We start from the raw sequence: 25,782 nt of genomic DNA, 5'->3' as shown, positions 1-25,782 counted from the left end.
GCAGCTGAGGCTAAGGGCAGAAGGAGCCCCAGCTCTGCCTGTCACACGATGCTACCTCACCCTGTGTACCTCAGTGTGGGTCCCAGGAAGGCTCCTCACAGACCTGGTGAAAGTTGCTAAACCCATGGTCCTGTGACTTCTGTCAAAAGACCCTTCTCCAGAGGAAAGAACCCGGACTTTCTGGCAGGGGGTAAACTCGCAACGCAATGACCTTAACTCAGTAAATTAATTCCAAAGCACAATTGTTTTCAATCTTCATTTAAAATCAGCCTTCGTTAATCTAGATTTAATGACATAGGAAATGGAAATTCCCTTAATAAAATAAGTTATGAATATTTATCATCCTATTTTACCTGAAAATTGAATAATTCATCAATTAACTTTACTATTAATTATTTAATGCAAAATTAATAAACTGAGAAACTCATCCGTATCCTCACAGACCCTCTGGCACCAGCTTAAGAAATTAGGCCCTAGAGAAACAGTGTAGCTATGGGGGAATCCCAGCAGACACCGACGGGGTGTGCAGCTAAGACCAGAGTCCTTTCAGAAGCCGACCCGACCTGCTTACTCATCAAGTGAACAGGGAGATTTCAGCCCCCTCACCTTGGAATTCTGTACCACAGGTAGGAGGAGGAAGAGGAGGAAGAGGAGGAGGAAGAAAAGGAGGAGGGAGAGGAGGAGGAAGAAGAGAAGAAAGAGGAGGAAGAGGAGGAGGAGGAGGAGGAAGAAAAGGAGGAGGGAGAGGAGGAGGAAGAGAAGAAGGAGGAAGAGGAGGAGGAAGGGGAGGAGGAGGAAGGGGAGGAGGAGGAAATAACAACAAAAACAACTCCAGGTTTGGCGATTCTTTCCAGAGCGACCGTCACTAACATCCTCTCTGCTGTCCATCACAGTATCGTCAGTGGTAACACTTGGCTCAGCATGCACCAGGCCCAGAGCTGGAACACGCCTGCTCTGCCCTGGGCATCACTCGGGACACCCACTGATGAGGAAAGACGAAGCAGGCAGAGGAGGGGAGGCGGGTTACGGGAGTCACAGGAAGCAGAAGGACAACGGGTTGGTGGATGTGACACCTGAGCCCTTGCACACCAGCTCCTCCACGCTTCCGTGGGTCCTTCTGCTTCTGGAGTGGTTTGGGTGAGACACACCTTCTCCCACACACCAGCAAGAAGACAGCGCCTCCATCGTCTCATCCATCGTACATGCCTAGGTCTCTCTACTCCACCTCATCCTTCCAGCTCTCCAGAGACAAGGCAGCCATGTTAACAGAAGGCACTCATTGGTTTTTTTTTTTTATTTTTCCTTTTTCTGCGTGTGTATGTGGAGGGGGTGAGTGTATGTGTTTATGTGGGTATGTGTGTATATGCATGTGAGTGAGCACATATGTTAGAGTGTATGTGGAGACCACAGGCTGATTCTCTTGGGTGTTTTCCTCTATCACTTTCTACCACAGTTTCTGAGACAAGGTCTCTCTGACCCTGGAACTCACTAATTCAGCTAGACTGGCTGAGCTGTGAGCTCCAGGGATTTTTCTGTCTCCTGAGCACTGGGGTGGCGGCCCACCAGGCCCAACTTTTACACGCCTGTTGGGATTCAAAATCAGGCCCTCCAGCTTGCTGGAAATGTACCTTCTTGACTGGGCCATCTCCCCACCCCAACATCACTTATTGCCCCATTCAGACTGTCCGCTGAGAGCCTACACTCCACTTTCCATCCTCACCCCTACATCCCTGGTCCCCCATGCATCCCTTTCGCAGCCACCACCCGCCCTGCTCTCCTGCGAGGACTTTTAATCCAGTCTTACACTCCCTCTTTCCTGCACACAGGACCTACACAGGCCGTCCAGCCATGGCCTGACCGCTGGCCGGTCTGTTCCCCTACAAGTTCACATGTGCACCTCCAGGTGGGTCCCCACCTTAAGCTTCGGGAAGGTGGCCTGGCCACGCCCCCGTCCACCGGCTCAAGGGGCCACATCTCCCTGCACTCTTTCCTCACCATCCCAGTTACTAGAAGTCATTCTGGTTTATTCATTTCCATCCCAAAGCCCGCACGGTGGTGCGGTGGTGCGCAGCAGAGGCGCTCAAAGAACTGAGTGACTCAACAGAGCGGACACCCGCCAGCAACCACGCGAAGGGGGCGACGTGGGTCCTGCAGCTCCAGAAGACAGGAGGCTCGTTCTTAGTCATGGATGAAGGCAACGCTTGTTTCCAGACAGAACTCTGTCCGTCTGTCCACCTCAGAACCAGAGGACACAACTCACAGTGCCTGCTGTATCTTGGGACCCCGTGACACCAGGGCGGGCGGGCGGGGGGGGGGGGGGAGGCGTGGGGGGGGCCGGGCGGCTGGATCTCACGTGGCATGCGTGAGGACCGCACATTCACAGTGCAGGTCTAGAAACAGAAGGACTCATCTGTTCACTCCTCCAATTTGCTCTTTGCACAATTTCACCGTCTTTCTCCACGACTTCCCCACAGCCTGGCAGCGGCTCCTCCAGCTGATCCCTCGGTCTGGGCACCAGCTGCCGTTTCACACACAAACTCAATCCCGCCCCGGTCTAAGCCCAGCTCCTACTCAACTGCCAAAAAGAAAAAGCAACCTGGCCCAGAAATCCCTGCGGATGCAGGCGGGAGGGCGCGGGGAAGCCAGCTCCCTTCTCCCCAGAGGAGCCCAGCGCTAACCAGCCGGGACAGAAGTTCCTCCTTTAGTAGAAATTTTCCTCTTCTCTGTAAACTCCTTGTTAAAACACAGCATGAAGAGGGCGCCTTCCCAGAAACCATTGCTTTCACAAGGAGTGATCATCTCGGGAAGGGGTGTGTGTGTGTATGTGTGTGTGTGTGTGTGTGTGTGTGTGTCCCCGAGTGCACATGCATGTGTATGTGGGTGTCATATATTTGTGAATGTGTATATACACATGTGCTGTGAATCTGTATATATTGGGTATTGTGTATTTATGCTTCTATGTTAACATATGTATACATGTTTTTGTACTTACACTATGCATATGTGTGTGCATGTGTTATGTACACATTGGTAATGTGTGCATGCCTGTGTATTCACGCCTGTACATACTTGATCATGTATGTACTGTATATGAGCACATATTGGGTATTTGTGGTTGTGTCTGCACATATGTACATGTGTGTTGTGTGTATGTGCATACTATGTTGTGTGTATGTATTCATGTTTATGTACTCGTGTCTGTACATGCCCCAATGTCTATATATGTATATGTGTGAATTAGGTATTGGGCATTTGTGCATGTGTGTGTAAATGTGTGTTGTGTGTACATGTATGTTGTGTAATATCTTCATGGATACACCTGAGCATGTATGTATATGTGAACTGTGTGTGTATATATTGAGCATTGTATTGGATATTAGTGCTTGTGTATGCACATGTTGTGTTACATTGTGGAGTGTGGACATCCATGTTTCCACATACCTAGCATGCATGTATCAGAAGTATGTGTGTGCCCATGTGCTGTGTTTTTCTGTGTGTGCATACAAGAGAATGCCCACTGTGCAGAACACACGCTGAAGCTCCTGGCAGGGGGCGGGGGGCACACAGTGGGTCTTCCGTGGGAAACCTAAGAGCAGCAAAGCGGCCGATCCATCCTGGTCGAAGGGGGGATCCAGGATCCGCTGCCGGAGCGCCAGACCTTTGGGAGGTCACCAAGGACTTGTGTGGAGACAGGCCCTCCTGCCTTGCCATGCGGTGAGCCCAAGGGCCAGGCCCACTTCCCTGCACCCAGCAGCAATTTAAAGGTGAGCACTGACCAGAGGCACAGATCACGCCAGCGCAGGCTCCCTGCAGCCGCTGGGCGACCACAATCCTCTAGTTCAGGACGGGGGCAAAGATGCTGGGACAAAGGCGGCCTAGAGTCGATGCCCCTGACGGGGCAGGCCAGCTCCCAGGGTCCCTGTGAGCACACTGGAGCTTTGCCAACCCTCAGAACCAGCCCTCATTGCCTAGGGGGCCAGAAGGCAGCATCAGGTGAGCAATGTCGCATACATGTGACATGCATCCACATGCAACCCAGGAAAGACAGTCACACCCGTGTGAAGAGAAAAGGCTCAAAACGTCACTTCAGCTCACATGTACAGCACTTGAAATGACCTGAACCCCAGAATTTGGGCCCAGGGGGTGGTCACACCACATCCCTCTGCCATGGCCAGCAGGGCTCTGCACTCAGGGCGCTAAAGAGGCTACAGCGTGATCAGGCCCCTTCATGTCTCCACCCTCACACCTGTCTCAGCTCCTCCAGCCCTCGAGGTCAACACTGGACCCTGGGGCGTCTTCTGCTTCCTGGAAGTGAACTCCGAGCAGCAGCAAAGCTGAGCACAGGCATCCGGCAGGGGCATGGAGCAGGGGTGATGAGGGGTGTAACCACTCAGGGGAGCCCCATGGAGGCCAGTCAGGAAGGGATGGGCCCTCCCAGGGAGGCTCTGTTGATGACGGTGAAGGGAGAGAATGAGCTGTGACCTGCAGAGAGATGATGGAAGGGAAGCAGCAGGTACCGTGGAAGGCAGAGGGCGAGATCTAGGAGGCAGGTGAGGCCGCAGGCCTGCGTCTCCAGTGTGTAAATGCACCAGGAAACTACATCTGCCCGCAGCAGCCAACTGTCTCCACACAGCCTCTGCCCCACATGAGACACCAGGGTCTAAATGACTCTGGACCTGGAGACAGCAGAGGAGGAGAAATCAACCCTCCCAGGAGCTGGGAGAATTCAGCAACTGTGGAGTGAGTGAGTGAGTGTGTGTGCGTGTGTGCGTGAGAGAGAGAGAGAGAGAGAGAGAGAGAGAGAGAGAGAGAGAGAGAGAGAGAGGGAGGGAGAGGGAGAGAAGGGAGATATCACAAGTTTCCATGCTGGTTCCCAGGCCATTGGCCAAGCCAGCACCCTAACAGCTCCATTTGGAAGAACTCAGTGGTACTGATGGATCTCTTGAGGTTGAGACCCAGGAAACTGAGCTGGACACTGTCGCTATCAAGGAGCACATCCTGGGGAAGGAAGGCAGCCACTGTGAGGAAGGCACAGTGAGGAAGCTATGTATGTCCTCTAAGCATACAAGACAGTCCATGTCCATGACTGACAGGTCAGGAAGCTGTAGGATACACAGGTAAAACTCAGGACTAGGACAAGTGGCCACCTGGAGAAATGGGAGCAGGCCTGAGGGCAGCCAGGAGGCTGGTTCTCCTCAGCAGCAGCTTAGAACTCCTTGACATACTGAGCTACATGCTCACTTGCACATTTTTAAGAAAGCTAAAATAATAAAAGAGCATGGACAACAGGGGCCAGAAGCTGGCCACCGTGTGACCCCAGGAGGCTAGAGATGGGGCCAACAGTGTCCCTGCAGGCACTGGAGACATGACCTGGCTCCAGGAAAAAAGGGGGGATGTGATGAGGTCAGCTCTCAGGTCTTACACCAAGATCACTCATAAACAACACACACATACAAACATATATAAATATATATACATATATATATACACACACATACATAGGCACACACATATATACCCACACATATAAACACATACACACACACATATATAGATACACACACATGTACATGTATGTATACACACACATAGCAGTGCTACCACTTCCACAGGCAGCTAGGCATGACCAAGGACACAGGAAGCTCACCAGATCTCCAACAGAGCCCAGTGTGGGTGACACCCTCCCCTGCTGGGCACTTGGAAGACCGCCTCTGCCTTGGCCCAGAGGGTGGATTCCATGTTGTTTCTCTGTTGGCATTCTATAATTCCAAGTAAAGAGCCAGTATCTAGAATGGAGGCACCTCTACACAGAGCTTAGCGAGGCCCCCAGTATCACAGAGACGCCACCAGATACGTCATCAGGATCCAGGTTACAGCTAACTCCTCTCCTCAACCCCAGAGGAGGGTACCTCAGACAGTGAGGGGTCCCTGGAGTCCTGACAGGACCCCAACACACACTCTGAAGGGATACTAGCCACTGGAGCATGTGGCTCTGGCAGGCCTTCCCTGTGGAGACCCACGGAGGTTTCCTCGTGAGAACTTACTCAGGGTCCAAGAATCTGAGCTTGCTTTACCCAGCAGAGCTGCATAAGGGGATGATTTGACCACGGGAGTGGTTACCAGGTGTTTGGAAGGGTCTGCACTTGACTGTGTGGTGAGCTTTGATCTTGAAAGGGGGAGGTCTTTTGCCCCGCCCCTTGGCATGCTATAAAAAGCCCTTTTGAATAAAGCTGGAGTTGGCTGGGTATTGACCCAGGGCCCTCTTGAAGCTATCCTGTGTCTCTGTCTTTCTCGTTGTCTAGATCTATATTTCTATCTAATATTTCCTCATTCCTCTCTCATGCCCTCAAGAGCCCTTCAACAGGTCTGGTCTCTGACTCTTGCCCTTCTCACCCTTGCTAAAAACTGTTAGATGACATTCCTAAAGCTAGACCCCAAGGTCTATTCCCTTATTTGGCCATGTCCTCTCCCTGAGGCTGACTGCCAAGGTCCAGCTATCAGAGTATTGAAGTCCAGCAATCAAGAGCCCCTTGTGACTACCCTGATTAACATATCCAATCAAAATCAACCACCTCATCCTAACACAAGTTTCCCTTTTTACCTTTATAATCTGCCATTTGGGTCACATCTGACTCCTCTCTGTCCAGAGGCGGTCCTTTGTCCCTCCAGGAAAACACCCCTGTCCCCTCTCCCTTGTTCCCATCTGCTTTACCACCACATCCGTGCCCATTCTAACACAGACCCCTCTCCCCTTCTCCTCCTGAAAGTTATACCTGCAAGCTCACTTGCTGCTGTTTTCTGCCTGAGTCAGAAATCAGCCACTTCAACTCTTCTTCCCTTCTTAATAAAGGATCTCTGTGAGAACAGATGTTTGGGTGTGGTTTGTGCCTAATCCGGGGTGCAGGAGGGACCCCCACTGTTCGGGGTCTCCTCCACACTCCCTGGTGCCATAGTTGCTGCTTTGCTAACCATAGTAGAATTTGTACTTGCTCATCCACACATGAGGAACGTGTCCAAATGCCTGTGACAGTGCACACATGACCAGGTCTCCATTACACTGCAATGCAAAGGTTGCCACATTGGAATGAATGCTTCTCAATGTCAGTTCCCTGAACTAACATGCTGTTGTAGAGCTATTCAGTCAGAATTCAAACATTCCTTGCTAGAGGGAGGCAGGAGACAGCCAAGACTCCAGAAGTGAAGGAAACATTCAAGTCTCCTGAAGTAAACAAAACTTATAAGGCTTAGGATACACCTGAAAATTACAAGACTTGGAAGGCAGCTGCCCAAGATCCCAAGGTTATAGAAACAGTAACAATTACTGGGGAGGGGAGACTCTGACACCGGCCTGCTGCCTGCAGGCCATTCAGGGAGCCCCAGGGATATGGCTTTTGTGAGGCTTTTCAGTTGTGCAGCTACCTGGGTCAGCCATGGTTCTGTAAGCAACCCTTCACTCATACTTACTCCTATAAGTAACCCCGATACACTCATTGGTTCGTTAAGGTAGACCAAAGTGGAATTGTTCCATTGGTCTGTCCTCAGTGACCTGTCCGGAGTGGACAGACATTTGCTCACACAATACCTGGGTAAGAGAACACCCTTCCAAACTGGCCCCACCCACCCTACTCCCAGCACATGCAGAAACAGCCCCAGCCCCACCAGAAACTTGGAGAAGAGCTGCAGCACCATAAAACTTTACAATCAACAGCATTGTGGCCTTTTCAGAGCATACAGTTCAGTGGCATTGAGTGCTGTCACACCTTGTATAGCTGTCCCCACTGGTCATCTCCAAGACACTTTTTCTCTTCTCCAGCCAAAACTCTGTCCTATTGAGCACTAACCCCAGACTGAGGGAATCACTCGTCTTTGTCTCCCCAGCTGGACTCTTCAAGATTCCTTATGTACGCACAGCTGTGCCGTGTTTGTCCCTTGGGACCTGGCCCAGTCACTCAGAGGACCATCTTTAAGCTCCATGTTGTAGCTAGTGCGTGAATTCTGCATCTTGCTAGCTCTGGGAAGTTTGGAGCACCCCAGTGGAATCCGTGTGTTATTTTCATTGTCCTATTCTGGTCACTTGAACACTTTCGCCAGTAATGAGTTCTCCACTTTCTATCCCAAAGATCTAGTGCTCAAAGGTGGCCCGTGGGTCATCCCCCTTTGTCATGTACACTGGACCTGAGCAAGGCAACACCAACTTCACAGGACCCGTCAGGTTCCCAAGCCCTCTGCTCCCAGACTGACCCCACCCCCTGGGCCCTGATTGCCACGTTTTCTCCCAAGCAACACCCTTGCCCTATAACAACTGTGCACGCTGCACACACTCCTGTCAAAGTGACGCCACCTCAGTACCAAGTTGTTAGGAAACAGACGAGGCAGCCCGGCCTTGTCCTTGGAAATGTACCTTCCCCCTGGGAGGCAGACTTACAACTCTAGACAGACAGACTGTCGACCCACTGACATAAGCAAAGGGAGCCTTAGGAATCTAGTGGGAAGGAGGGCTTGGGAAGTTGCCAGGACCAGAGAAGGCATCCAGTGAGAGGCAGCCTAGCTTGGATGTGAGAAAATGTGAGACCCATGGCAGAGTAAAGGCAAAGATGGTGGGCAGGGGAGCCTCCTCTAACCACAGTGGGTGCTGGGAGGGAGGCAGTCAGGGGTACGAACTGAGAGGGGCAGGTTGAGACCAGGAAATAACCCAGTGAGTATGGACCTTGTCTCCTGGGAATTCTCCAAGACTCTCAAGTAGGATCTGATGCCAGACAAGGCTGATGACAGGGAAGTTTATGGCAAAGGAGTACGGTCCTATGCCAGGGAGATCTCAATGCCCTGCATACCAGAAGAGCAGTGAGTTATGAGCCTACAGAAAGCAGAGGGGAATAAGTTCACAATGCAGGGTCAGTGAGTGACCAATCAGAGTCAAGGGACCAAGAAGAGTCACAGGGAAGAGCAGGCCCTTAGTTGTCTTTGAAAATAAAGTGGCTCTTGGGAGAATCAGGGACATCAGATGATGCAAACCAGGGAATGACTCAGGCAAAGAGGCTGAGTGTGGTGACATTTTATTTGTACTCTAACAAATAAAGCTTGCCTAGAGATCAGAGGATAAAGCCAGCCACTATATTAAACACAGAGGCCAGGCAGTGGTAGCACACGCCTTTAATCCTAACATTCGGGAGGCAGAGATTCATCCGGATCTCTGTGAGTTCAAGGCCACACTGGGAACAGAGTCAGGCATGGTGGCACATGCCTTTAATCCCAGCACTAACCTTAGAGGTCTGGAGGTCTGTACAAATAGACAGGAAGTGATAGAGCTGGGCAGAAAGAGGAAGTGATGTAGCTGGCTGGAGAGAGGAAGTGAGATGGCAGGGCACAGAAAGGTGTATAGGCGTGAGTATACAGGAAGTAGATCTCTTGGGCTGAGGATTTCCTAGCGGTAAGAACTTGTGGCTTGGCTTGTTCTATTCCTTTGATCTCTCAGCTTTCACCCCAATAACTGGCTCCGGGTTTGTTTTTGTTTTTTATTATAAGACCTTTTAAGATTCGTGTTACAGCAGAGGACAGCCGAGATAACAACGTGACATCCAGTAGACCCTGGAAAGGGGATCTATGTCAGTGATGAACAGAGGAGGAAGCTCACCCAAGACAAAATGTCCACCGATCACTAGGGGTGTGGAAGAGCAGGACCTGAGGCCTAGAAAACCTGAAAGGGTGAAAGGAGCCCAGAGCACCTCATCTTCCCACTGCCCATTTCTCTCCTCTCCGCCCTCCCTCCTCCTACTCAGTTTTACTGCTTAGCCACCAAGAGCGTTTAGTGTTCACTATAGGAAAATTCTATTACTAGACCCCAATATGTCAGTGTGAAGGTGCTATCTATACCAATCCAATTAATTAATTAGGTAACTAATAGCATTTTGCAGCTCCCCTCTCACCGGCATAAACAGGATTCCTAGGAGAAGGCTCTCACCTCGATCTTCAGCCTCACCCATCCTGGCTCACAGGGAAGGTTGTATGCTTCCCAGGGAATGGGAAAGAAGTTATTAGGATTTCTAAATCATGCTCTACTCGGCTATATTCTGCACCCTATGCTGTGCAGGACCTGTTTCCACCATGCTGGTCCTGCCTGCCTGGGCCTCAGGGTAGGGATGGGGGAACCCAGCCCAAGGAAGCTTTGGAGCCCCACCTGGCTGGCACAGTCAAGCCACACTGGCCCACAGAGGGAGGAGCTTCTGGCACCTCTGTCTCCCAGCTGCTGCTGAGAAACAGTGAAATGACTTCCTAGGCTGCTTCCTTACTCCTTGTCACCGTAGGCCATGTCCAGAGAAGATGAAGGAACTCTTATGCCAGTAAGCTCAGAAAATCCTGTGGCCTTGCAGCCCTTCCCTGCCTGGCAGAAGTTTGGTACAGATTTTAAGATTGTGTGTGTGTGTGTGTGTGTGTGTGTGTGTGTGTGTGTGTGTGTGTGTGTGTGTGTTGTGGTGTATGGTGTAAGAGTGCTCACAAAGGCCAGAAGAGGATGTCAGATCCCCTTGGAGATATAGTTACAGATGGTTGTGGGTCACCCAATGTGGATGCTGGGAGCCAAATTTATATCCTATGGAAGAACAGAAAGTGCCCTTAACCTGAGCCATCTCTTCAGCCCCCATGGTACAAATTATAAAACACAGCAGCTAACCCATAGCAAGTACTACAGGTTGAAGTGCTGGTGGGCTGGCCAATCCTGAGGCAAGATGTGCAAGAAAGAACAACATGGAGGAAACCCAGGGCCCTTGCTTCCTGGTACTCTGATCCCCAGTTTTTACCCATTCCGGTTCATCTCACGAGTGTACGTGGAGAGAATGTTCCAGGCATTTGGATCACCCAAGATCAAACCCAACTGAAAATCCCCCCATTAGCACATGGGTGGAGCCAGATAAGAAATAACTAACCTATAGAAAAATGGAAATGCTACAAAGTGCTCTGAAAAACAGCACAAGGAAGAGGCGATCGGGCCTCTCTGGATAGGTGTGGGTGGTATTGGAAAAAGACCTCACAGAGAAAGGGGACACCCAGACCAAGGCCTGAAGGAGAAGCTAGGATAGCATTCTAGACAGAGGGAGGACTCTATTCCAAGATCATACATCCACATGGCAGGGTGGGGAGGGCAGAGTCCCTGTGGTCTCCAAACGATATTATGATCCTGCCGAGCACACAGCAAGTGCCAAATAAAGATCTCCCCAAGGCTGAGCTTTCAGACTTAAGATCCCACCTGCCTATAGCACCATTTGGGCCATTTGAGCATTCTTCATTCAGCCCTGTGGTGGCCACACTGCCACCCCAAGGTCCCAGCCCTGGGAGCATCTTTGAAACACACCTCATTATGAACAGGTATAAGGGACTTCCAGGGCCTTCTCTATAATTAGGATGAGCAAGGACAATATTTATCCCTAGGGCCCCCAGCAAGCCTCAGAGACAGCAGTGGATCCCTCTGTAGTTCCTATACCAACATCTATATGTGGGCTGATTACAACAATTAATTTAATAAGGATCCTTCCACACAAACAATGTATCATTTTATTAGCAAACTCTATAAATGTCAACGGTGCAATTCATTCTTATTAATTTTCTAAAATGAAATTAACAGTAGCTGCAAACAGAACTTGCATTGCCTTGCATTCAGCGGAGTATTGGTGCCATTAATTCCTTAATATCAGGAGACTGGCTTGTAGGAACTCAGCAGCTAACTGCACCAATTAATTTGAATACTGGAAATGGTGGGGGAGGGGAATCCAAACTCAACTCAACAACTAATTTAGGAAGGTCCTTGAACAACCAGGGCAACTTGTCCTCCTGGGACCAGAAGCTTTCAAGCGTAAACACGGAGCATGTATGAGAATGTAACAGGAGTCCACATGTTCACTGTGCCTGGAGTAAAGAAGTTAGACTCCCAGAGCCTGAAGGAAATCCTGTCGATGCCTCCGAGGTCCAGGCCTCCAGTGGGCTGGGGGAATCCACTCACAGACAAGGGCAGTGATAGCCTGTGACAGACACAGACACTCACACCTGCAAAGCAGGGTCATAGTTGTTATCTCCCCTGTGACGCTCTTAATGACTCAGGAAAGACAGACAGGACGGAAGCTCTACTTTCTAATAAAGAAGAAAAAAGGGGGAGGCGGGGCATGGTGGCACATACTTGTAACCATAACACTTGGATCACTGAGAAAGGGAAGGAAGAAAGAAGAGGGAAGGAGAGAGAGATGAAGAGACAGAGAGAAAGGAAGGAGAGACAGAGACAGAGAGGAAGAGAGAGACAGAGAAAGACACAGAGAGAGAGAGAGACAGAGAGAGGGAGAGACAGAGGTGGTGCTTTTTAAGAGCTTAATGTATTTTCACAATGCTACAGAACCAAGCCTCAAATACAAATCTGTCAACGTGGGACCTTAATTCCTTCTCTTGCTTCGCACGTCCCTATACCTCATAACAAGAAGTCTCTTGATCCATTATACTCCAAAAAGTCAGAGTCCAGTATGACCAGCAGTTACATCCTCTTCTCAATTGACCCCCAAATATCTGGGCTGAAATGTGAGGGAAAACTCCAGCCTTTCAACAGTCTAAATTACTGCTGGCACAGTGTGCGTGTGTGCATGCGTGCGTGCGTGCGTGTGTGCGTGCATGGCCGCCATGTTCTGGAGACTTTCACTCTGTCTCATAAATAGCTCTTTCCTCCTGCTTGGATTCAAGGAGTGTGGTGGCTAATATTATTAACCTAACAATCTAGAATCATCTAAGAGAAAAATTTCTGGGTATGTCTCTTAGCAAGTTCCTACATTAAGCTAATGGAGGCGGGAAGACACACCCTAACTGTGGGTGATATCATGCGAAGGGCTGGAGTCCTGTACTGCATAAAAAGGAGTGAGCTGAGCATCAGCATCCATCTCGCTCTGCTTCTTGAAGACTCACCAGGGCCCAGCGGCCTCACCCTCCTGCCACCACCATCCTTGCCGTGATGGACTGTTAACCTCAAACCTTGAGCCAAAATGTGCCTTTGTTTCCTTAACTTGTTCTACAAGAAACTAAATGAATGCACCTTGTCATGTGAAGGAATGTTCTAAAAGCCAGAACCCATTCCAACATAGCTCCGAGGGGATGGATGGGCCAAACTCTGGACCAAGGGTGCCGAGAACCCATCTCACTCTGATCCTGGTTCCAGCTGACAATGTCAAAGACTTTGGTGCTTGTCCATGATTACAGACTGGGAACTCCACCTATTCGCCTCAGCCATGTAGTCAGCGCCCTGCAAGCCTCCTTCTGGCTAACGTAAGTACCTGGCCCTGTCACTGCTAATAGAAACGTCGTGGCAATTGGAAGAGGGTGGCTGCAGATCTCTGATGATTTAGCATGAAACATATCAAAAATAAAAACTTAAAGAGTCGGGCAGGAAATAAGATGCTGTCTTTAAAAGGAGCCCCAAATCCCAGGCTCACCATCCTTCACTGATAATAACATCACTTCCATGGGCAGGACACGGGTCCGTTATATTTTCACCAATTTCCTCCAGTCCCAGGTGGCAGGAGAAGTTAAGTGTTTGTGGCAGTGAGTGGGTTCAAGGACATTTACTGCGTAATATTTAGCCATTGCTCCTGATTTGGGAGCTCTCTCTCCCAGCAATCAAGAGTAACCCGACTTTATTGATGTATAAAACACACTGAGATCCAAGCAGCAGTTAAGCTCGTCTTCCTTTTTAAAAAGTATATGCCACTGATGGCAGGTGGGCACTTTCCCAAAATAAACTGCCCCTGCCCTGCACCTGTCTGATAAGTTTCTGAATGCCTGGCTGAGGGATGGAGCCTAGAGCCATCCTGCGAAATGTCCAACAGCTGTTGCCAGCATCTACCCCTTCCCACTGCATTCACTACCTCCGTCTTGGACCAGTTAATGAGCGTCCCCTTCACAGGCCACTGAGCACAACATGGCACTGTCAACTCGTTACCCTGCATTGAGTGGCCGAATCTGGAAATGCACAGAAATCAAGCAGCTAATCTCCCCATACAGAGTTGGAAACTGTGAGAGCCGGGACGTTACCTTGTCTTAGGGGATGTGGTTAGCCATTCTTCATGCTTCTCAAATGTTATTAAATAAGCCGCAATTTCCTGAAACAGAAAAAGAAAAAGATCATGATAACAATTAGTTCATGTTGGACCCTGAGAAGCAGAAATAAAAAAAGTAGTTATTTTTTCCCCCGGCCATTGTGCATCTTGGCCTGGCTGGAACTCGGACTCTTCTAGAAAAATTGTTGACCGGGACTCAGCCTCTCTTTTGATTCCCTGAGTCCTTTTCACTCAGCCAGCCACACAATCACCATCAAAGCCTAGGTTTCAAAGGAGGTGTCAGTAGCAAGGACAAAATATTTCTCTGTGGAAGGAAAACATCAGAAACCCTTTGAGATCCCAAATGCCATTCATCTGAGGGAGGGAAGCACACGCCAACAGGTCCCGGGGTACACTCTGCTTCTCCGAAACAGGATGTCTTTCAGCTTCCTCACCAAAGAGCTGCGTCTTCTCAGCTTGACTCCAAACCCCCACCCTGGAGCCAAATCACAGAGAGTCAGAGAGAGAGAGAGAGAGAGAGAGAGAGAGAGAGAGAGAGAGAGAGAGTACTTTTCCCACTGTTAACTTGATTTATTGAGCAGAGCCTCAGAGAGCCAAGTCAGCTGAGTTTCAGGCAAAGATGGAAAAAATGTGAGCACCTGAAGGTAAATCAAATATTTATAAAGACACAATAACATCATCACAGATAGAATTACTGATTTATTAATAATTTCCACAAGGAGCCAGTGAGTGACACAGCATAAGTCATTGCCCCATCTCTCAGGCATGACATGGCCCATTACGCCCAGATCCAAACAGATCTGCTAACATGAAATTGGCTGGGATCGTAAGTTAATTAAAGTCAGGCTAGCACACATTTCCCTTGATCTTGGTGGCAATATGACACAGAGATGCTGCCATGGACTGTCAGGGAAACGCACAGCATGGGCCTGGGGCTCCCTCTCAACTCTGCTGCAGCCAGAGCTGCTCCGAGCTCTTTGGAGTAGAGCGGGCCATGTGCCCAGAGACCAGCAGCCTCTAGGGCTTAGACGTAGTGGGTCTGAGCCCTGTGACCAGCAATGACCCATGTGGCCTTGGGGAAAAGGAAGAGACATTCTCAACATCAGGTAACAGGTCAGTTACAGGTAGAAATACGACCTGCCATGCCGTGAAGACCACCAGGGCCAGGGAGACCAAGACCCTCTGTAGTCATAGTGAATGGCCATTGCCACGTCCGTTGGAACCAAGAGCCCAAAGCACCAGAGCCTGGAAGACTGAGCCTTACAGCAGAACTCAGGAAACAGCAGCTGGTGACAGGAGAAGCTGCTCCCTTGTCCAGGTTCCTATCATTGACTTTTCGCTAAGGAAAGAATGAGTTCACTGGGTTGTCATCCCTGAGCCTCCTGAAATTTGTTTCTTCTCTTTGAGAAAATCCTTCCCTGGGGTCTCACCATAGCTCAATAATCCATGCCGGGCCAGTCCTGCTTCTCTGTTCAGGACAGGACTAGTTGTCCATCTTCTCTCCTCCCACAGCACCTTCCTCAGTGCCTAGGATTCATAACTGTGTATCCTAATTGTTTGTTTACTCGGGTAGCATCCCCATCAGACCATGAAAGAGTAAGGGCTATGTCACTGCTGATGCATTCACAGGACTTAATGGTGTCCTGGGCAAGGTGAGAAACCTGAAAAAGATGTCTGTTAGATGCATGACGAGTTGGTAGATGGATGAGTAAATAGGTGGGGGGGGTGGATAGGAAGTTAACTAATTAAATAGATGGGTGGATGGACATGTGCACAGGTGGATGGACATGTGCACAGGTGGATGGACAGGTGTGCAGGTGAATGGACATATGTGTAGGTGGATGGACATGTGCGCAGGTGGATGGACATGTGCACAGGTGGATGGACATGTGCACAGGTGGATGGACAGGTGCACAGATGGATGGACAGGTTCACAGATGGATGGACATGTGTGCAGGTGGATGGACATGTGCACAGGTGGATGGACATGTGCACAGGTGGATGGACAGGTGCACAGGTGGATGGACATGTGCACAGGTGGATGGACATGTGTGCAGGTGGATGGACATGTGCACAGGTGGATGGACATGTGCACAGGTGGATGGACAGGTGCACAGGTGGATGGACATGTGCACAGGTGGATGGACATGTGCACAGGTGGATGGACATGTGCACAGGTGGATGGACAGGTGTACAGGTGGATGGACAGGTGCACAGATGGATGGACAGGTTCACAGATGGATGGACATGTACACAGGTAGATGGACATGTGTACACAGGTGGATGGACATGTGCACAGGTGGATGGACAGGTGTGCAGGTGAATGGACATGTGTAGGTGGATGGACATGTGTGCAGGTGGATAGACATGTGCACAGGTGGATGGACATGTGCACAGGTGGATGGACATGTGCACAGGTGGATGGACATGTGCACAGGTGGATGGACATGTGCACAGGTGGATGGACAGGTGCACAGATGGATGGACAGGTTCACAGATGGATGGACGTGTACACAGGTAGATGGACATGTGTACACAGGTGGATGGACATGTGCACAGGTGGATGGACAGGTGCACAGGTGGATGGACAGGTGCACAGATGGATAGGCAGGTGCGCATGTGGATGGACAGGTGTGCAGGTGGATGGACAGGTGCACAGGTGGATAGGCAGGTGCGCATGTGGATGGACAGGTGTGCAGGTGGATGGACACGTGCGCAGGTGGATGGACAGGTGCACAGGTGGATGGGTAGGTGCACAGGTGGATGGGTGGGTAGATGGGTGAGCAAGTAGATGGATGGATTGATAGGTGGCTGGATGGGTGGATGGTTATGTAGGTTGGTGTACTGGTATGTGGGTGGATGGGGGAAAGAAGAGTGGACACTGTAGAAATAAATATGCATTTATAAGTGAAATATGTATGTGTCTCTCTGTGTAGCAGTACATGTGTGTGGTAGTGTGTATATGTATATATATATTTATGACTGGAGATAGTGAAGTGAAAGATGAAAAGCTGCAAAACAGTGGTTCTGGAATAAGGCCTTGAAGTTATTTAATTAACTGAGTTGCTACAGAAAGGCAGCTCAGCCTCATTGCAAAGTGCCTATCTGCTGTGAGCAAACAGACCTGGCCTTGGGTCCCAAGTCTGCCAAAGATCAGCTGCCTCATCTCGAGCACATTGCTTACTCCACCCAGACCTCAACTCCCTCTGCACAGAGGAAAATATCACCTCCCAGGGCAGTTACAAGGAGTGGTAGTTCTTACATCACACTGACAGCCATAGCATGTCTGTGGACAAAGCCTCCATGGTCAGCATTACAAGGTCTACATGGTGTGACCTACCTGTTTCGAGCCCCCCCCCCCCAAGGAGGTAGCAGGTGCCATGATGGTCCAGGCCACCACTGGGTTTATGGAAATCTCTCCCTAGCCCCTCTTTGTCGCATCCAGCTCTCCCACACTCACACTCACAATGGATGGTAATGACAGGATGACTGTTCAGAGTTGCTGGATTCAACCCTCACCGTCAACCATTGCATCCCTTTTGTTTACACAAGATGCTGAGAGCAGACCACGGCTACCACACACATGGTCAGCCACATGTTAGGTAGCAGCTCTCTGTCACAGTTTCAGCAGACTTGGTATCCAGAGTAGCCCACCATGCTGACCAGATACCCCATGGGATGACTAGTTTTTAGGTCAGTTTAACACAAGCTGGAGTCATTTGGGAAGAGGGAGCCTCAGGTGAGAAGTGTACCCCACTAGATTGAGTGGTACATTTTCCTTATTGATGACTGGTGTGAGAGGGACTCACTGTGTGGTGTGTTCCTGGGTGCTATAAGGAAACAAACTGCATAAGCCATGGGGAGCAAGGCAGTAAACAGAGCTCCTCCATGGCCTCTGCTTCGGTTCCTGCCTCCAGGTTTCTGCCTTGACTTCCCTGGATGATGGACTGTGGTATGGACTGGAAGATACATAGACCCCTTCCTCCCCAAGTTGCTCATGGCTGTGGTGTTTTTATCACAACAGTGCAAATCTTAAGACACCCCAGATCCCTGCCCTAGCCAACGATCACACCCCAGTGACCCAGAAGATAAGGATACATAGTACATCCCAACACCCTTACATGTATCACTTTCCTCCACAGACCCACTCACATGCTCCCACCCACATCCACCACAGTCTGGCAGGGTTTCCCACTGTTGCTGTCCTCCAAAAGGGAAAATCTCTCTGGTCCCTTGCTGCACTCAGGTTCTACATTAAAGACACTCAACACCTACTGTGTGGCAGCCCAGGAAAAAGGGCACCGTGGAGGCTATATAACCTCTGAACTCACAATCAATGAGGGGAGAAAGACATGTCAGCAACAGAGCAGTCACCCTGATACTGCAGGGCCATGGTGTGTTCGATTGTATAGCCAAAGAGTTACCACAGGCCTACTAAGCCAGTATGTAGACAAGCAAGGGATCAGGAAATCACGCTCGATAATGAGCTTCCTTTGTCCACTAGCCACTCCCTCCTCCTCCACCAAGGGAGGGGTGTGTGTGTGTGTGTGTGTGTGTGTGTGTGTGTGTGTGTGTGTGTGTGTGTGTGTGGTGTTTCTCCCAATCTGTGACACCTCCCACACGGCCTGGAAGAGCACCCATCCCACTTAATACCAGCTTTTCTGAGCGAGGAAACCAAATACTTGTAGCCAGGTCCTGCCTCTGCATGGTCAAGATGGCTAAACTTGACACCAGAGGGCTGTTGCATGCTACTGCTGGTCTCCACATGTCCCAGAAGCATCTGGGTCACCTATCTAACCCCAGCTTCATGTGATCCAGTCTTGCCAGCCCATTGCCCTTGCCAGAGTTCATCCTTCCTCTCCAGATAGGCAAGCAGGGCCTAGATGGTGCCCTCTCAAAGTTTAAGAACTGGCTGAGCAGAGGGAGACACCAAAGAACCAAACACCCTCATGGAAGTTGGAGTTCAATGAGATGTGGCAGTGTAAGAGCCATGGAAATTCAGAGTAACTGGGCATGGAGAGCTGGCTCAGCAGTTAAGGCTGTGTACTGCTCTGGCAGAGGAACTGAGTCCACTTTCCCGCACCCATATCAGGGAGATCATAACTATAACTCCAGCTCCAGGGAATCTGACATCCTCTCCTGGCCTCCACAGACACCTAACTCATGTGTACATACCCACACGGACACACAGAAAGACACACTGTAATAAAGACCATTTTTAAATTAAAAAATACAGACACAAACGTTCATAGCAGCATTAATCACAAGAGCTTAGAAAGAGGCAGAGGCCACCCAGTCTGTAGATGGATGAATGGGTCTACAGAGGGCGACCTCTCCAGAAACATAAACCAGAGCAAAGTCCTGTTCCAGAGGACTATCACATGGACATGCCGTAATGAAGGCACATGCTTCATGAAAGCCTGCCACAACAGGCCATGTGTTAAGAATGCTATTAATGAACTCCGCAGAACATCCCAATCAATTGGCAGAGGATAAAAATGTGTGGTTATTGAGGGCTGGGGATGAGGGGGATGAGTGGCTGATCAAAGGACATGGGGTCTCCTTCTGGGACTGGTTCAGATGTTAGGAACTAACAGGAGTGCTGGCTGCACACCACTAATGCTGCAGAGCAGCTGTTCTCAACCTGTGGGTCATGACCCATTTGAGGGTCGAATGACCTTTTCACAGGATTCGCTTAAGAGCATCAGAAAACATAGATATTTACATTATGATTCCTAACGGTAGCAAAATTACAGTTATGCTGTAACAACAAAAACAATTTCAAGGTCAGGGGTCACCGCAACATGAGGAACTGTATCACAGGGTTGCAGAATTAGGGAGGTTGAGAACCACTGGGCTAGAGTTTATATAAATAAATTTTATCATAATTTTTTAAAAGCAAGAAAAGAGTTCATGCATCCAGCTAGATGTGGCAGGTGATGGAGATACCAGCCTGCCCTGCCTACAGAGCAGACCCAGACTGAAAGGGCCATCTTGGCACATCCACCAGCCTCCTCCAGCCTCCTGCTTTCCCAGCATCCTTCACTCATCCCAGATCCTGCATTGACACTAGAAAGAATGACTCCACTGTCAAGATGAAGAAAGTCTCGGCAGGCTCCAAAGCAAAGACTGTCCAGCTTGCAGATTTTAAATGCTCACTTTGTCCTTCGGATGTTCAAATAGAAGAACTGCTGCCAAAGGACAGTGTGTGTGTGGCCAGGGCAGGGGCAGCAGCCCGCGGGAGACGGAATCCACAGCAATGTTACTTGCCAACAGGAAGGCAGAAGGGTTGCCCCAGGGGTACTGTCATGAACGGTGAGGATACAGTACAGCTCTTCATCCCACTACCCAAGAACATCATCCAGGGGTCAGTGATATCCTCAGGGTCTGAGAGGACTTCAAAGCTGTGGCAGTATGAGCCAGTGGGGGGACTAGAGGCCTGTGGGCAAGAGGGCACTGCTGTGCTGACCTGGATCCTACAGCTGTGCGTCTCCTTGCACCTGCTCACCGTCTCTGCCCACACCCCCCTCAGGTCCTGTTCTCTCTGGGGAATCATCAGGCTGTCCTTCACCGCATGGTGGTCTGCAGCTTCAGGAACCTGCCCTGCCAGGACCGTGGTCCTCTAGGACTCCCAGCACATAGCTGTTGTAGAGCTTTGTGTGGAGAATCCGTGGGTCCCTATACAGCCATAGAGCCCTGGAGTCCTTGGATACAAAGGTGACTGATGACTCCGTAGAAGGCTGCATGGGGGTATGCAAAGTTCTATGCACAATAAAGACACAGAGAGCCGCCTGGAGCCTCCCTTAGTGCAGGGGGAAGGGGCAGAGATTGGCAGTGTGGGCTGTTGCTGTGGGACACCATGCCCATGCAAAATGCTCTACAGAAATGCCCACCCAGGGAGGCCCCCAAACAGCTCAGGGCCCACCCTCAGCACTGGAGCCCCACTCTCCAACAGTGAGTAGCAGGGCCATATGCCACCATGTATCATCCTGAAATTTCAAGGAGCTACAGTTTTTAAAGTTAAAAAAAAATGAGAACTTTAATAATAGGTTTTATATTTTAACCCAAATGTATTCAAAATAGAACTTCCCTAATTTTAGAAAGCATTTGAGCTGTCTCCTATTCTTCATACTGTTTTCTAAACCTGGCATGCGTTTCCACTCCAGCCCACCTCAGTCGGGCTCGGGGGCCAAACAAGGCTGGTGTGTGGGATGGTGGCCCTAAATAGACACTGTGGGAGCCTGTGACAGACTGAACCTTCTGGCAGTCAGGTGGAGTCCGGGTGGGAAAAAGGGGGCCACCATTACCAGACACTTCCTTACAGGCAGGGCTCACTGTCACCTCAGTTTCCCTCAGAGTGGGGAAGCTGTGTCCTCCTCGGGTGTGAGAGCCCTCCGCCTGTCTGGTGGAGAACATAGGAGTCTGGCGGGGGGGGGGGGGGGGGGGGGGTGCTTTATAGTACTGCGGGTCTCTCCCCAGGAGGCACACACCTCAAAGACACATGAGCACACACACACACACACACACACACACACACACCGTCTGTTTCCAGTCACACACAACAGTCCAGCACAGAGGCAACAGCTTGCTTTCCAACAATCACACTGAAAACAGTTCTCAGAAAAAGGAGAAGTCTTGCCCAGGCAGCCTGCCCATCCCCCTTACTCCATCTTCAAGACACATGTTCAATGTCAGGGAAGAAAAGGTCTGTGGAGAGGTCCTTAGTGCATTCTGTTAAACAAACAACTCTGATAACATGTACATGTCTGTAAACATGTATATTTGTATATATACATATGTATGTATATTGAGTATGCATGTGTGTATATGTTTGAGTAGGTATTCTGTTTTAGAGTGTGTAATATATGTGTGCATATATATATTTGAGTATGTGTATGTATGTTCATGTTTGTGTGTGTATGTGTATGCTTAGATATGCATGTGTATGCTTAGGTATGCATGTGTATGTGAATGGGTGTGTATTTGTATATATGTGTTTATGTGTATTGGGGTATGTATATATTATGCATATTGGGTAGTATCATATATATATTTATGTATATTTGGATATGTGTATTTGTGTGTGTTTCAGCTGTGTATATGCTTGTGTGCATTTTTTCGTATATATTTGGGGGTGTATATATGCACATGTGTATGCGTATATGTTGGTACATGTTTGTTCTATAGTCTCCTGAGCCCCAGTAATAAAAACATCTCTGTGGTCTATACAGTCTCAGCAACCTTTTGCATAAAAAAATGGGATTTCAGCCAAGGGGTAATTTTAAAAGTTTGGTTTTTATGAGAGTTCTGCACAAGGGTTTTATCTGTGAGGATGGACGCTGAGGGGAATCGGCAGTGCTCTGCTAGCAGCTGGCCCCAGCATCTGCTGGAGCCACAAAATGCAATTATATTACTCCCAAATGTGAAGTAAAAATATCTTGTTTCCAATACTCTTGGTTTTAAGGCTCATACCGAGCGTCCTCTGGGCATTTCAGTGGTGCCAGCTCTCCGTGCTATGTACTTTATTAGGGATGTGTGAATGTCATATTAATGACTTCTAACCAACATGTTTACAGTGCAAGAAAATTTTCCCAGAACCTGCCACTCACTGCACTTCACTAAAAATAATTGGCCCTAATTTAAATAAATAACCATTCAATACCCCTTCCCAGGGGCAGTTCTCCTGGATAAAGCTAGCAGGTCCATTTCTGTGACAAGGAGTCCACCTGGGTCCAGTGGAATAGAGTCCCATCTAAACTCTCTGGACTGGTTCTCCTGTCAACAGCCGGGGCATCTTGCCTTTATGGGATCAGGCCTATACCTGTCTGGGATACTCTGGGTCCCCACTCACAAGTTAGACCAACACCCCAACTCAAAATGATGAGCAACCCCATTAGAAGCAGTGAACATATGGAATCGTGCCTTTTCTCTTTTTGTCTCTCCAGGGTGTGTGCCGTCATTCCACTCAGACAGGCCATGTGACACTCATCGTGATGGCCTCTGGGAGACGGTGTCTGAAAGACTTCCAGGGTGGTGTTGAGCTCAGAGTTCGTGCCTAACAGCCTGGACTTCTGCAAAAAACAAAGTCTAGCACAGCTGTCTGTCTGTCGTGGGGGATGGGGAGGCATGTGGTGGCTTTCCCAGTGCCAATCAGTGAAGAAGTAATGAGCCGCCAAAGACACTCGGAGACAGAGCAGCAACTCACACCATCACAGTTAAGTCTCCTTTCCACTCACCACTACTCTACGTGGTGAATTACTGAGGGCCCACTGAATACCAGACACTGTGTCCTAACAGTACAGAGGAAAGTGAGTGATGGTCCTTGGGAAAACAGCTGGGAAGACAGATGGGGCTGTGGGGTGCAGGGCTACCTTGTCAAGTGCAAGGCCTGTGAGGAGGTTCCGTTAGCAGTATGAACAATGAACTCACGCTGAGGAGAAAGGAAGGGAAGGTTGAGCCAAAGACTAGATTTGGACAGCTCCGGAGTGAGCAGGGGCTGCCAGGCGGGCTCGCGGCAGAGGCGTTGGGGCAGGAAACAGCATGTGGACAGACAGGAAATGGGAAGAGTAAATGTGCTCAGGGAAACATCAGCATATGAAATAGCGGGAGTTGACAGGGTCTGGGGAAGATGAGCAGTACCTAAGCAGGGGGGTGTGGAGGCCCCAGACTGGGGAGCAATTAAAATGCCAGGCAAGTGGAGTCTCAACCAGGAGAGCTGGGGGCCAGGAAGGCTTTTAAGCAGAGGGGAGATATGGGAGGGGGGTCAGAGAAGGCTTTTAAGCGGAGGGGAGACATAGAAGGAGACATGCTTTGGAAAGTCACTTTGATGGCCGTGCAGCAGAGGGATGACTGCTGGGAGACTGTGACAACAGTCCAGGAAAGGGACAGGAGCTCCTAAAACACAGCAGGCAGAGGAGAGAACACAGCACAAAGTGAACATCTACGAAAGAGAAGCCAGTGGGGTGGCAGCGGCGCACGCCTTTAATCCCAGCACTTGGGAGGTAGAGGCAGGCGAATCTCTGTGAGTTCAAGGCTAGCCTGGTCTACAGAGTGAGTTCCAGGACAGGCACCAAAACAACATAGAGAAATCCTGTCTCAAAAAACCAAAAAGAGAGAGAGAGAGAGAGAGAGAGAGAGAGAGAGAGAGAGAGAGAGAGAGGGGCCAGTGAGATGTGGGACCCTGTTGACTGGCAAGTGGCATGAAGGACAGGTTTGAAGCCCAGGGCACCCACAGGCAGCCTTGTGGCTGGACCCACAGAGTCAGGCTGGCTGGCTTCCATATGACATTTCTCTCTCTTTTGGCTTTTCTGCCAGTTGAAAGACTGGGTTGGTGTTGGGGGAGCTGTTCCCAGATTCTCTAGAAAAACAAAATCAGGAACCAGTGGGTGTTCGTGTGGAACACCTACTGGCTGGTACAGAGGAAGCCCATGCCCCCATGGCTGGGCCTAAGCTCTATGGCCACTGCATCTCCACCAGCTGGCTTCCTTTACTAACTACATGTTGCAGGCATTTGATCTTGAGGCTCCTGCTGTGGCAGCTTTGACATTGGGAACTGAGTGGACTGGAAGACCATAGGTCAACAGAGGCTATCCAAAAACACAGCTTAGAATGCAGACTTTAAAGAGACCAGAACATACCCGAACACTTGCCATTCCTTAATGGCACAGTCAGTAATCTGTGCTGGTTTGGAGTGATCAAGAGATTAATGCCACCACAGTCGCTACCTTAATGCTATGCCAATTGCCTCATTATTACTCATCTCTCTAAACTCTAAGTTCACCCTTCATCCTGCCCATGGATGCTGAAACTGGGCCCTGGAAACATTTCCCCTCTGCCAGCTTAGGAAAATGTGAAGATTTATAATTAGGGAGCCACAGGGAGCCAGGAAGATCATTCAATCAGTGAAATATTTGCCACATAAGCATAAGGCTCTGACTCGGACCAGAACCCCTCTTTAAAAGAAAAATTAAAAAGTTGGACATGGTGCTGCACACTTGAAATCTCTGCGCCAGAGAGGTGAGGACAGGCAGATCCCTGGGCTCATGGGCCAGCCAGTCTAGCCTACTTGGTGAGTCCCAAGCCAAGGAGAGACCCTCTCAAACAAAAGGTAGACAGTACCCGAGGAATAGTACCCAAGGTTGTCCTCTGGCCTTCATATTCACATACACACGCATACACATACAAACGTATAAACAGTGGCTCTGTACATTGATAGAGGGGAAGGCACAGCCCTCCAGTTCCTGTAAGTCTGAGGTGATGTTACTACTTTCAGCACTGTTACCTGGAGATGGGACCCAGTACCAGGCAGGTGGCATAACTGTACCCACAGGACCTAAGCCATCCACCACAGGCTGCCTCAGCCCGCTCTTTGTCCATTGATGTCCTCAAGAAGCAATGGCCACTCCTTCACACCTTAGTTCATCTCCTTGGCAACAGCATGTTCATTTGGAGATTAGGCGCTCTTTTTTCAAAGGTCTGGACTGCAGCCAGTGGGGCGCAGGAAGAATCTTTTCAACCATCTACTCACGCTCCGTCCGTGGGCTAGAGGTCATACCTACTCTCTTGCACCTGATACTGTAAGAACCCCTAGGATCATCTTTTATCCCTATGAGGAGTCAGCCATCTTCTACTGGGTAGATTTATTTTATATATTTGTCTATTTATTTTCTATTTAGTGTGTGTGTGTGTGTGTGTGTGTGTGTGT

At 49.6% G+C, this 25,782-nt stretch overlaps 1 protein-coding gene across 13 annotated transcripts in view; it reads right to left on the bottom strand.

Annotated features, from left to right (window-relative positions):
• Camta1 (calmodulin binding transcription activator 1) overlaps positions 1-25,782 on the bottom strand; it is an 857,753-nt gene that overhangs the window by 545,350 nt on the left and 286,621 nt on the right. For all 13 annotated transcript variants that reach the window (XM_052717375.1, XM_052717378.1, XM_052717377.1 and 10 more), the window contains one exon: positions 14,053-14,120. In XM_052717375.1, coding sequence (XP_052573335.1) covers positions 14,053-14,120 — 68 coding nt within the window. The remainder of the gene's footprint in view (positions 1-14,052; positions 14,121-25,782) is intronic.

Source organism: Peromyscus californicus, unplaced genomic scaffold, assembly GCF_007827085.1.
Source record: "Peromyscus californicus insignis strain IS unplaced genomic scaffold, ASM782708v3 Scaffold_5__1_contigs__length_169319896, whole genome shotgun sequence".
NCBI classification, from domain to species: Eukaryota; Metazoa; Chordata; class Mammalia; order Rodentia; family Cricetidae; genus Peromyscus; species Peromyscus californicus.
The sequence above is the reverse complement of the archived record's forward strand: the minus strand, read 5'-3'. Positions and strand labels throughout refer to the sequence as shown.